The sequence below is a fragment of the Macrobrachium rosenbergii genome, chromosome 47 (genome assembly GCF_040412425.1).
Source record: "Macrobrachium rosenbergii isolate ZJJX-2024 chromosome 47, ASM4041242v1, whole genome shotgun sequence".
Taxonomy (NCBI): domain Eukaryota; kingdom Metazoa; phylum Arthropoda; class Malacostraca; order Decapoda; family Palaemonidae; genus Macrobrachium; species Macrobrachium rosenbergii.
In genome coordinates, this window is record NC_089787.1 from 37535632 (window position 1) to 37549133 (window position 13502).

Here is a 13502-nt window from a genome sequence, read left to right on the forward strand (position 1 = left end):
AGTGAATACTTCCTGAACCACGAACAGGCAGGGGTCAACTGTAAATCAAATGACATACGGAAATATCTGACTTGCTCACCCTTGCAAAATTCTCAATGCAGTAAGCAGCTACTTTCTCTAAGTTGGCGTGAGAATCCGAGAGGGACTGACGACCCTCAGGGATTTCTTGTTGCACCAATGACACAAATTCCGATGACAGTGCCATGGTGGAAGTTTTTCTTGAAGAACCTACAGGAAAAAGAAAAAGGTTACAAAACTCATACAGATCATCACCACCATTATTTGCATTTTTATGTTAGATTTTAATTTTTCAGGTTCTCCACTTTCTTCTGACATCCTATAAAAATTAAATATTCACACATATTATATATGAATGCATATATATAATATATATATATATATATCCAATATATATATATATATATATATATATATATATATATATATATATATATATATATATATATATATATATATATATTTTATAAAGGTATTTCAATCATACAAATTACAGTAATGTATTGTACATAAAATTACTCTGTATAAATACTGACCTACATTGAACTGCTGGGAAATATTTCAAAGACAACAGATTAGTGTCCTTTCAAAATAAATTATAAGGAGTATAGTTAGATGGAATCACAGGACCTAGACTGTTTTGCATAATATGGAATGAGGATACCATATCCAATAACTGAAAACGAAGTCACAGCAATGAGAGGTGATATAAACAAATGGAGTGATTACAGAGTCATTCCACTTACATATGTTGTGGTGAAAATATTTAGTATATATTGTCTCAAAAAGCTAGAAAAAGAAATGGATAAAATGGGTTTGAAAAGGCTCCTAACTGATACCAAAACCAGTAATCTACCACAAACAAAAAAGTTTACTGGAAGAAGATGAGTTTTGGATCCTTTCACAAATATCTCAAAGGGTTAATATGAGTTTTAGATCCTTTCACAAATATCTCAAAAGGGTTAATATCCCACAATGCACTATATATATCTAAAAATTGGACTTTACAGTAATCTCAAGAAAAGAGAATAATGACAACACAGTATGAAAAATGAGATGAAATACAGTTAGACAGAGGAAGGGTAAAATTTTCAAGGTAGATTCTTTCAAACATTTAGGAACAATGATATCCAATAACCTAAGAAAAGATAAAAATGATGAGAGAGTATGCACAAAAGGATGAAATAACACTAGATGAAGAGAGGATATAGGAGGCTGTCTTCCACATGTTCAAGAGTAATATCCAATACAAGTTCTCTTGGGCTGGAATTCAATGGAAAAGAAAACAAAACTAACACTAGGCAAGCTGAACAAGATTTGGATAACAAATAGACTGAAAGTGCATACAACAGCAAGATTACTGTATACATTAGTCTAGTATGATCTGTATTGTTCTGACAGTGAAACTAAAAGACTTAGTCCATTTGATTGACTGATTGATTTATGAAATTTAGGATGCCAAGCAAAGCTCTGGGGCATTTTCAGACATTCAGCACTCAAGACAATGAAAAGGAGGAGGTGGAGTGGCTGAATAGCCAGAGAAGAGATTCAGATAATAAAGGAAATGAAGCACAAAAATCTAAAGTGGTAACAGGGAGAAAACCCCATAGTTTCACTAGGATGTAACAGTTTGAGGTCTTGGACAGTACCTTGGTAAGTACCTTATATAAAAACAGAAGTTTATACTTTGTATTGAAAAAAAAAAAAATACGAAGACCAATAGGTAAGCAGTGTGTAGTGCTCTATAAGAACTTTCACGTACACACACGGCATCAGACACTGCGTACAATTTGGACCAGTCATAGGGTAAATTGACTGGGACAGTACTCCAAACAATTTCACAGAAAAGTGACCCATATTCTCCCTGCAAATAGGGGAAGCCTTAGATTGTCCTGCACTTCTTATTTAAGACTTTCTGGCAGGCCTTTTAAATTTTGCTTATGTATTGAACTAGTGTTTGTTAGCCCCGTCCCAAATTTTTCTATCATCTTGGAACAGTACTGATGCTTATTTCTACTGTATTTCATCATAAAATCAACCTGCAAGCTGAAGAGAAACATAATGTATAATAATACTAAGGTAACCAAACTATAAATACAAACACTGGTAATCCTTAGCTTCTTCATAAGAAAATCATGTTTTCTTTTCTCAGTTTTCTTTTAGTCATTTGTTTATTAAAGGGAGCACAACTATATAATCCTGTTTAAATGAAATAGTCACGTTTAAATGAAATAGTCACGTTTAAGGGTCCCTACGACATAAAGAATGAAGATTTAGGTGTTATCAAACTCTGTGGAGACATTTTTAAATACAGTACTCAGTATGTTCTATAGTGCACAAAAGTCCATTTCCTTAGCCATCCAAGAGTGAACACAAATCCGCTGACTATGAAACACTGAGGCAGTTGAACAAGTAACTAACGGAAGACCCAACAGATGTTGCACCGTAAGGGCATATGAGAACAAGAAGGAGGAGTGGGAAGCAGGTATTTTTCTTGAGCATGGAATGAAGTCTCCATATTCTAATATTGTTAAGAAAGTGGTCGTAAAGTTTTTGTTGTTGACGATACTGGGTTTGAGTGTAAAATGTTCAGTTACGGAAATATGACATTTTTATAATAAAATAAAGTTTTATATATATTTATCCAGTAATTACATAGCTATTAGTTGCTTTCAAATGGCAGCTCAAAATTTTGAAATTGCGGGTTAAGGTAGTTTGTTTTGGTTATGGCGACGTACCCCACCCACTTTTGGGTGTAAGAAAAGGTACAACATAGCAAAGAGCTTCAATTTGTTTATGCCCTTATGTCCAAGTGAGGGGAAGCGGGTGGGCTTCGGTTAAGTAATTACTGGGTAAGTATATATAAAACTTTATTTTACTATAAAAATGTCATTTTTTATATAAGTAACTTACCCAGTAATTACATAGCTGATTCCCACATTGAATGGAGGTGGGAATGTTGGACATATCTACCCCAAAACATTATTAATAGTAATGAGTTTGAGAATGGAAATTTGCTAACATTGAATCTATGTTGCTGAACCTTACCTGATAAGAGAGCTGCTACAGGTAGATACTGCCTCTGGTTGGCGCTCACCTTATCCAGTAGAGGGCGAGGCGGTAAAGCCTTGAGGGCCTACTACTATAGTGGGTGCTTTGTAGCGATGGACTAATTTCCGAGGGCAAGCAAAGTACAAGATGCCCCTGCCCAGGGCACAGTACCACACAAAATAACCAGAGTAAATAGTCACCATAACCACCAAAAATCAAATTAAAAACACCAATACCCAACCATAAAACCAAAAGACTTGAGGGTACTCCAAGTACATAGTACTCCCAGGCTCCCCAAAACTCAACACCCTCAGCAAGGCGAAGAGATTAAGAAAGGACATTGCTTTCTATATTTCCTTCCCCAACACCACGCCAGCCGCGTAAAACAGACCCAAGGTACTGCACTGGTCGTAATTAGTCTCGTTATCCCTCAAATAATGCGATGCAAACACCGACTTGCACTTCCAAAACCTTGCTTGCACAATTGACGTGAGGGATAAATTGCGCTTAAACGCCAAAGACGTAGTGACTGCTCTTATCTCGGGGTTTTACCTTGAAAGAGGAGAGCGAGTCTTTGTTCACCATGGAATGTGCTTTGGAAATCAGATTCCTCAGAAAAAATGCCAGGCATTCTTAGACAAGGGTCTAGAGGGATATTTCACAGAACACCAAAGGTTTCTTGAAGTACCACGAATGTCCTTCGTTCTGTGAAGATAAAACTTAAGGGCCCTTACTGGACAGAGAGTTCTTTCTTCTTCAGATGACCCCACTACCTCGGACAAGTTCTTGATCGTAAAAGAACGAGGCCATGGATTCACAGCGATATGTTCTCAGCCAGAAAGTCTAGGGAAAAGGAGCAAACTGCATTCCCATGAGAAAATCCTATTTCTCCTTAAAGAGATAGATTGTATGGGCTCAATACATGAAGTGGAAAGCCACTTACGGACCATGTCTAAGTTCCAGGAGAGCATATGTTTTTCTTTAGGCTTTGCAGTGTCAAAGGACTTAATAAGGCCGGACAAATCCTGGTTCGACGATAAGTCCATTCCTTTATGGCGGAAACTGAGCTAAACATAGCTCTGTATCCTTTAATGGTAGAGGTGGAAAGTCCTTTAGCAGAGCATAGAAACAGAAGAAAGTCCGCTATTTCTGCTACAGAGGTCACAGAAGAGGACACGTTATTTTGTCTGCATCAGGACCTGAAGATGGACCATTTTGCCTGGTAGACATTATCTGAAGACTGTCTTCTACACTTCGCAATTGCGTCTGCAGCCGCTCTTGAAAAGCCCTTCTTTCAGAGCAATCGCATAACAGTTTGAACCCTGTTAAGCTAGGGCTAGAGAAGACAGGTTTTGGTGGAACCGACAGAAGTGAGGTTGCCTGAGAAGTTGTTGCTTCTGTGGCAGCAGTCTCAGGATGTCAGCAAGAAGTTCTAATAGATCAGGGAACCACTCTTTTGCTGGCCAGAAGGTGGCTATCAAGATCATGGATAGGTTTTGATGAGACCGGAATTTGTTGATGACTTGCCTCACTAAACTGAATGGGAGAAAAGCATACAGATTTTTGTTGGACCAATGCTGCAACATTGCATCGCCACCCATGACAAGGGATCTGGAACTGGAGTGCAGAAGAGAGGAAGTCGGTGATTTCTGGAGGACGCAAACAAATCTATCATGGGTTTCCCCCAGAGGTTCCACAGATCCAGACAAACCAACAGGTTTAATATCCATTCTGTGGGAAGGATCTGTCTTTGATGGCTCAATTCGTCCACGAAAACGTTGAGTCTCCCCTGGATAAAACGCGTTGTCACTTGAGTGTCGCTCTGGTGTAACCTTGCCGCTTCATGCAGGGAGAAAGAGAGGGTTCCTCCTTGTTTCTTGATGTACGCCAGTGCTGTCGTGTTGTCTGAATGCACTGCTACTGTCCTCCCCCGAATTTCTGAAGCGAAGCACTGTAGGCCCAGAAATATCACCTGTAATTCTTTTATGTTGATGTGCTAGTTTTGCTGTTCCTGAGACCAGGTCCCTGACACTTCTTTTAATCCTAAAAGAGCTCCCCAACCTAGGTTCGACGCATCTGAAAAGAACTCTAGGCTGGGGTTCAGAGAATGAAGAGGTTTCCCTTCTGATAGTCTCTTCCTGGAATTCCACCAACAAAGATCCTCCTTGATTTCCATCGTTATCAGGAACACAAACGAGTCATGAAACTTTTTCCTGTTCCAGCTGGCTCTGAGGGAGAACTGGAGAGGTCTCAGGTGAAGTCTTTCCAGAGTGACAAACTGTTCCATGGATGAGAGGGTACCTAGAAGACTCATCCACTGATTGGCTGAGCAAAGGTTTAGATTCAGAAATTCTTTCACTGTCTGGAGACACTTTTCTATTCTCTTCGGGACTGGAAAAACCCGAAAATCCCAAGAGTTGATAATCATCCCTAAATAAGGAAATCTCCTGAGAAGGCATCAGGAAAGACTTGTCCCAACTGATGAGAAGGCCCAATTCTTGAGCCAAGAGAAAAGTTGTGCGAATGTCCTCCGTACATTGAGCTTTTGAGCGGGAACGTAGTAGCCAGTCATCTAGATAAGGGAGATCTTTATCCCCATCAAATGAAGCCATTTCACTAGGGGAGCCAATACCCTGGTGAACACCTGCGGCGCTGTTGAGAGGCCGAAGCAAAGAGCCCGAAATTGGAACACCTTGCCCTGAAACACAAACCTGAGGTACTTTCTCGAAGTCGGATGTACTCGAATGTGAAAGTATACATCCTGCATGTCGATGGACGCCATCCATTCTCCCTGGCGAATGGATACAAGGACTGAATGGTTTGTTTCTATCTTGAATGTTGTCTTTCTGACAAAGACATTTAGAGCACTTACATCCAAAACCGGTCTCCAGCTCCCCGATGACTTGGGCACCACAAAGAGACGGTTGTAGAATCCCAGAGAATGAATGTCCTCTACTACCTCTACTGCCTCTTTCTGAACAAGGGACTACACCTCTAGCAAGAGAGCAGCAAATCTCTCTGAGCCTCGAGAGTAAGCTGTCAATTTGACAGGCTTGCAGATTAGAGGTTTGTTCAAAAAGGGATAGTGTAGCCCTCCTTAAGGACAGACACTATCCAAGATTCCACTCCCTTTTGTTCCCACCGTTCCCAAAAGTGAAGGAGCCGCACTCCTACCTGAGTACGGAGGACTATGTTTTCATTTCTTGGAGTAAGACTTGGAAGAAGACTTCTTGATGAATGCTGTGGGAAATGGGTATAAGTTCTTGTCCTAGTCTGGGATCTAGAACGCTCCAAAAGGAGCAGGTTGCAACGGAGACAAAGATCTGGGAAGCAGAGTCGAAGAATCCCTGGGGCGTCTTGTAGACTGGGAGAGCAGGTCCTGAGTGTTCTTTTTCTGCAGGTCAGAGGCGATGTTAAGTGCTGTAGCCTGTGGAAAAAGATATGTCTTCTCCAAGGGGGAGAGTAGGAGGGCCGATCTCTGAGACGGAGTGACGCCTTTCGAAGTAAAGGAGCACTAAAGCTCCCTCTTCTTAAGAATACCCATGGTGTACAGACTGGCTAACTCCTGCGTACTATCGCGAAGGCCCCTGTCAATACAGGAAAGTACTCCCAAGAGATCCGACGAGATTTCTTGAGGGAGCAAAGAGCACTCTCTAAGTTTGCGTGCCAGAGCGCCCAGTCCAGGAAGCTCATCACTTTGCACACCTTAAAAATATTTTGAAGAAGGTGTCCAAGTTCCGAGGTCGAGAACATAATTTTGGCTGAGGAGAAAGCTGATCTCCTAGCCGAGTTGATAAGGCCAGAAAAGTCTCCCTGAGAGGAAGCAGAGACTCCCAGGGAAGGAGCTTCTCCGGTCGCATAAAACCTGTTGCCGACCTGGACAATTTGGAAGGAGGGAAACAAAAACTGCTTTGCCTTGTTCCCTCTTCTCAGAAAACCACCTTCTACTTCATCCAGTGCCTTCTTTGCTGAAGAGGAAAGAACTAATTTTGTTAATTTTGAAGGGCCAACTGAGGGTGCTTCCATACAGAAGGTCGAAGCAGGAACGTAGGGAGTAGCTGGTGAAAAGAAGCTAGGATATGTTGCTAGTAGGAATCTCAACAGCACAGAGTACGCCGACAAAGGAGCATCTTGTTCTGGAACAACTTCTTCCTCAGAAGAGACAGGAGAAAGCAATAAGTCCGCTGTGGTCTGAGCCGTAGGAGGAGCCTTCTGAAGCAAACTTAGAATATTATCCAGTTTGCTCTGAATTGGGTCAACTGGCGGAGGAACAATGTCTGAGATGACACTACTAAGAAGCGGTGGAGGATGCACGCCAGTGGGCGCTCAACCACAAATGGGAGCTTGGGCACTACGACACTAGTTGCTGGCTGCTCAGGCGCTGATTGTAGAGATGAAGGCACTAGGTGCGCAACTCCTGATGCAGTCGCTTCTTTATTTGGTGAAGAACGTCTCCACGCCACAAGGCACTTCAATGCCAAATTATGATCGTCATTCGAAGAAGATGAAGAGAATTGTTCCAGGGTGTCCCAATGACTACACAATGGGTGTGCTGAATCCCTGCTCTTCTTACAAGGAACAGGAGAAGAAATCTCAAACTCTACTGCCGTGCACGCTTGGGACTAAAATCTTCAGAGCTGGAGGACATACAATGAACGGTTGCAGTCTGGGATTCGTCAACAGACTGAACCGAGGGGGTGACTGCTTGGGGGCAGACCCCACCGACCTCCCTTTGGCAGCCAGTCTGACTCATCCCAGGTGCTGGGGAGTATGTCAGGGACCTTGGCTAGGAGAATTGGCTAGCCAAACAGCCACCTCTTCCACTATCACTGCACTTGCACTGGGCGCCATGGGAAGCTCTGACTCACTTTCGTCCATTAGCACTTTCACGGACGACACTAATTTAGCGATCGATTGAACAATCAACTCGAAACAAGTGTCGATTTTCAACTCCAGACTGGTGATGGTGTTGGGGTTGGAAACATGAGAGCCAGATAAAGGAGAGGGTTGCACAGGTGGAGGAGATGGAATGGGAACGGAAGAAATTACAGGAGCAATTGCATCCGACTTAGCAGATGAATCCTGACTAGCTAAAGCTTTACTAGAGTCCCTAGCCATAGCTTTTCTCTTCCTATCTCTAGCTAGTTTCTTGAGATGTGCATCTAAAGTCTTCCACTTCTTAATATCCCAGTCATTACACTCCTCACAACGTAAATCTACTGAACATGTTTGTCCCCTACATAGAATACAAACAGTGTGCGAGTTGTAAGATTCTTTAGTTAGTCTAGTATTGCAGCCTTTGCTGCAATACCTAATACTAGAACTACTAGTGTCAGACATCCTAGAAATCTAATAAAAGTCCAAAAAAACGGGCAAAGAGTCATCAACCAATGATCAAAATTCGCCTAACACTATCTTAATTATGCTGAAAGGCTACGAAAATAAATACTTCACCAATTGAAGATAAGGCAAACAACCAGCAAAGTATAAATTCCAAAATTCAAGCTGCTGCCAACCACAGTCCTTCAACCACAGCCAGCAGAAACAAATTGAAGCTCTTTGCTATGTTTTACCTTCTCTTACACCCGAAAGTGGGCAGGACACGTCGCCATAACCAAAACAAACTAGCGTGACTCGCAATTTCAAAATTTTGAGCTGCTGGTTAAAAGAAACTAATAGCTTTGTAATTACTGTACTGGTTAAGTTACTTATATAAAAATGCTGAATAAATATGATAATAAAAGTGCTTAGAAAGTCAGTATTCATGAATTAGTATTTCCTATAGTTTATTATACCTTATCAACAGACAAGATCGATACAAAACATTTCAGCAACAGTGTTTATGGTAGTGTTCTATAATATGCAAGCCACCTCATATATAAATATATATAAAAAAACAACCTTTATAGCAGCAAATTAGCAACAATTTTCAGTAAAAATGCTGAATAAATATGATAATAAAAGTGCTTAGAAAGTCAGTATTCATGAATTAGTATTTCCTATAGTTTATTGTATCTTATCAACAGACAAGATCGATACAAAACATTTCAGCAACAGTGTTTATGGTAGTGTTCTATAATATGCAAGCCACCTCATATATATATATATATAAAAAAACAACCTTTATAGCAGCAAATTAGCAACAATTTTCAGTTTACTTACGTTGCTGAGGTCCATTATCCATTATATGTAAACATTCACAGATCTGTTATATTTAGTTATATTGTGTGATTGGGCCAATATCCACAGTGAAGGTGGGCGATATAGGTGATGACAACCGAATGCCAGTTTTTAGACACTTACAAATTATGGCTATACGTAACTTTTTTGAAATACTAATACAAAATGAAAGACTCAGGAACTTTCACCAATGTAACAAATTCATATTCGGTGAAAAGATAGAAAGAAAGAAGCAGAGAAAAATATTAATAATAGCACAGAGATAAAGACTGAAAAAAACTGATATGAGAGAGAGAGAGAGAGAGAGAGAGAGAGAGAGAGAGAGAGAGAGAGAGAGAGAGAGAGAGAGAGAGAGAGATTTTTTTCAGTATGTATTGTTTGGCAGTTTTGTTGGCAGTCTGAGGTTACAGCAATGAAAATGCACTGAAAAATGGAATAATCTTTTACCTGTCCAATTGTGCTTATTGTTAATAAAGAATGCCATGGTCATGAAAACTGTTAATCCACAAACAATATTGTGGTGCTGACACTTTTTAAATTAGCGTAACAGTCTATACCAAAGGTTTAAGGATGACATTACCCATACCTGGGGTAAGAGGTACAGTATACCTTTGGTAGGAGGTGACTTGGGACACAAACAAATGCCACAGCAGATTATAGAACACCACTGTAAACACTGTTGCTGAAATGTTTTGTATCGATCTATTGGACAGACATGTCTGTTGATAAGATACAACCACCTCAAGGAAATAATAATTCATGAATTCTGACTTCCTAAGCACTTTTACTCTCATATTTATTTTGCATATTTCCATAACTGCGCATTGTACACTTAAACCCAGTACCGTCAACAACAAAAACTTCACGATCACTTTCTTAACGATATTTGAATACGGAGACTTTACTCTATGCTCAAGAAAAATACCTGCATCCCACTCTGTTCCCATATGGCCTTATGGTGCAACATCTTTTGGGTCTTCCATTATTTACTTGTTCAGCTGCTTCAGTGTTTCACAGTCAGCAGATTCATGTTCACTCTCTGGATGGCTAAGGGAACAGTGGACTTTTGTGCACGATAGAACATATTGGTCAGTTGGTCTGGTGCATGCTTATCGGTTACCTTACCATACACATATGTATAACTTATGATTGATTAACAGACAACAACACACCCCAACAAAGAAAAATAGAGGGAAGCACTAAGACTATAAACCTCCTGAAAAGCCATAATTGGAAAATACAGAAAAATTATGTAAAAATAAGTTTTAACAGCATATGCATCTGACCAGTATCACAGAAATTATACATTAATAAGGGAAATGACAGAATGTTAATCAGTGAAATATAAAAAAATCAATAGTAAAATCATTTTAGTAATTACTACCAGCTGGTAAGATAATACTTAAAGTATAAAATATGTATAAAATATGCTAGCTTTTATAAAAGTTAGCAATCAACATATATTTGCTTTGGCAACACCATTTCACTGGTTAATTCTCAAGTCTCCAGGCCTGGAAATGAACTGATATAAGCCAAGACTAAGCTACTAAACAAAACTGGGACCATAAAATCAATACAATGATACTTGAATTCCTTACCAACACCAAATTCAAAACCAGAAATGGTTGAATACTGGTCATTTTGACCTTTTTTCCCATTGGGAACCTATTGGACAGGTGAATATGCTGTCTATTTACCAATAAAAGTATATGTATATGCATGAAATATATATATTTCTGATGCACATCAGGATCAAATCCAGGGCCTTCAATTGAAAAGCAAGGGCGCTACCAACTGAAACATATAAGTTATAAAAAAAAAAAGTTGGACCCAAGTACCACTGTACCTAAGGCTTTTACCTAGGCAGGCTAACTGCCTAACATATCAGCTAGTTTTACTCAACTTCCAAACACAGCAGTGACCCAATTTACTTCTGTTCCATACGTGATTGTGTGCCAATTACTTTTAGGCCTATGTGTAATATATGCATATACTGTATATACATAGGTCTATATATATATATATATATATATATATATATATATATATATATATATATATATATATATATATATATATATATATATGATATATATATACAGACCTACCTTTACCTAAACTAACCTCAGATGCAGTATCCTTACTTGGCTGGGGAAAGGGGGGGGGGAGAATTTATCATTCTTCCTTGACCCCAAAAGCACTTTGTGACCCCTTATTCTGCATTCTGGGTAGATCTAAGTACTGCAGTAGCTTCACTGCAGCGATTTCCTTCTAACTTGACTTTTTCTACAATTTTTTGTTTGCTAATTATGGATTTACCTTCAATTTTTGTTGCATGAATGTAATCGCCCTGTAATGAACCCCTGAAGTCCATCCAACAAGGGGTTTCCTTAAGTGATCTTCACGAGACAGAGCACGGGTACGTCTGTTTTGAACTGTTCATATCCCGTCCGGCAAGTGCAATAACTAGTTAACATATGGGTACAGCCCCCCACGGGCCAGTACTAAACACGGCGGAGGGACATTCCATTTGGCCGACAACAAACAAATGCACCGCCAGTATCAGAAGCCCTAAAAGTGTATAAAAAACCAGTTTCCAAGGTAAAAACAGGCGCAGAGCTAATACTTTGAATTACCGCATTCTGCCCCAAAACTCATATCATTCACTTGGGTAAGAACCTGGTGACCTATGTTAGGCTAGTTTAGGTTTGGTGTGGATGGTTAGGTCACGTGCTAACAAAACGAACATCAGAAACATTCAAGGCAAATTAAAATACAGTACAATAACGTTTTCAAGTCAAAACTGCAAAAATGGTTTAAGGCAAAACTTTACCTTATGTCCCTATGGTCAGAGGCCTTGACCTTAAACAGGTTAAACATCAGCCTACACTCACAGCAAACCCTGTCTCTGCTGTTTAATTCACACTCCAGAGGCCTAAAGTTGAAGGCTGGACTACAGTACACATAGGTCTACTTAGGCAAAGCTAAACAGCCCACAATTTAGGGCTGAGCAAAGACTGATCGAGGATATGGTCAAGGTGACACCGTAGGCTAGTTTACAGATCGCTCTGCTTAGCAAGGCCTAAGCTATTCTGAACTAGGCCTATGAATAGTTAAATACCTGCAGTCAGCTCTGCTTCATCATATTTAACTCGGGGCGTTAGGAAATGAGAAAGCCAGTAAAAGACAGCCACATAGGTTAGGCCTATAAATGGGAGTGGCATGGCTCAAGATAAAATAGCCCCATTCATAGGTTTTTCCTGTCCTCGACCTTCCCGCTCTGGTGCCACTAAAGAAACAGCTCAAAAGTTTCTGCCTCCCGTAATACGTTCGTTTTTTCATCTAGGATATTTTTACTTCTGGAAAACTCACGCAATGTTATAAAAGACAACAGGAGAAACTTACTATAATGGATTTCACTGCTTCACAGGATCCCGTCTCCAATGATAAACAATGATCGGTGCAGTATTGCCAGTTTGACACAAATCGTGTGTTGTCGCTTTCGTACAACAATAGGCAGAGTGTTGGATGTCTTAATTTAATTGATGATATTCCTACTCGTATGCTGAATATTTCAAGTTAGGGATATCAGACATACGAGAAATTGGCTTTAAAATAATAATTCAAAGTAATCAATCAACAAGAGTCGTTATGACGTAATTTCCTAATTGCCCTTTACCTCCATAACGAAGCCATCACTAGTTTCTCTTATGCTTTTGAATTAACGAGAGACAGTATATCGTATGAATGAATAACAGACATAAGTTTCATATGTGAAATATGTTACGTTCTCCTCCAAGAAAGTACCGATATTCATACACCAGGCTATTATCGTACACTTGCATGTTGCAAGGCTTTATTTTGACGGGGGCACTGACATAAACTGAAAGTTTTCGTCTTAGCACACATTTATGACCTCAGCTCTTGCGTTAAACGATGGAAGCTTTATTCAATTCCCATAAACTATTTTACACGTACTCTCAGTATAAGATATCGATTGTCATAACACCACGTTAGAAAAAGGACACTTGCATCTTTTGATATGCTTTGGCTTGTAAATTTTATTTGAGTATACCATCTGTATATCATGAATTAAAGACAAATGGCTGCAGACGACAGTCAGTGAAAGTTGTCGTAACCTTTTACCTTTTCCTTGTGTCACTGTTGACTGATACCAGCGTATTTAAAGATTATTTCTCCTCACAGATGAAAAATGCTCGATACCATGAGGGATAAAAAAAAGCTACCTTGCC

General features: G+C 39.7%; 1 protein-coding gene across 7 annotated transcripts in view; it reads right to left on the reverse strand.

The window, feature by feature from the left end:
* Window positions 1-12982, reverse strand: part of Abi (tyrosine kinase Abl) — a 115106-nt gene extending 102124 nt beyond the window's left edge. The window contains exons 1-2 of one of the 7 annotated variants that reach the window (XR_010850743.1): window positions 12371-12510; window positions 80-228 (exon numbers count right to left, since the gene is read on the reverse strand). Coding sequence is in view for 6 of the 7 variants with exons in the window: in XM_067090656.1 (XP_066946757.1) it covers window positions 80-228; window positions 12371-12473 (252 nt within the window). In the remaining variant the exon portion in view is untranslated. Of the gene's footprint in view, window positions 1-79; window positions 229-12082; window positions 12550-12654 lie in introns of those variants that run through there. The other 6 variants (XM_067090660.1, XM_067090658.1, XM_067090661.1 and 3 more) reach the window with 6 other exon arrangements.
* Window positions 12983-13502: the final 520 nt, after the last annotated feature.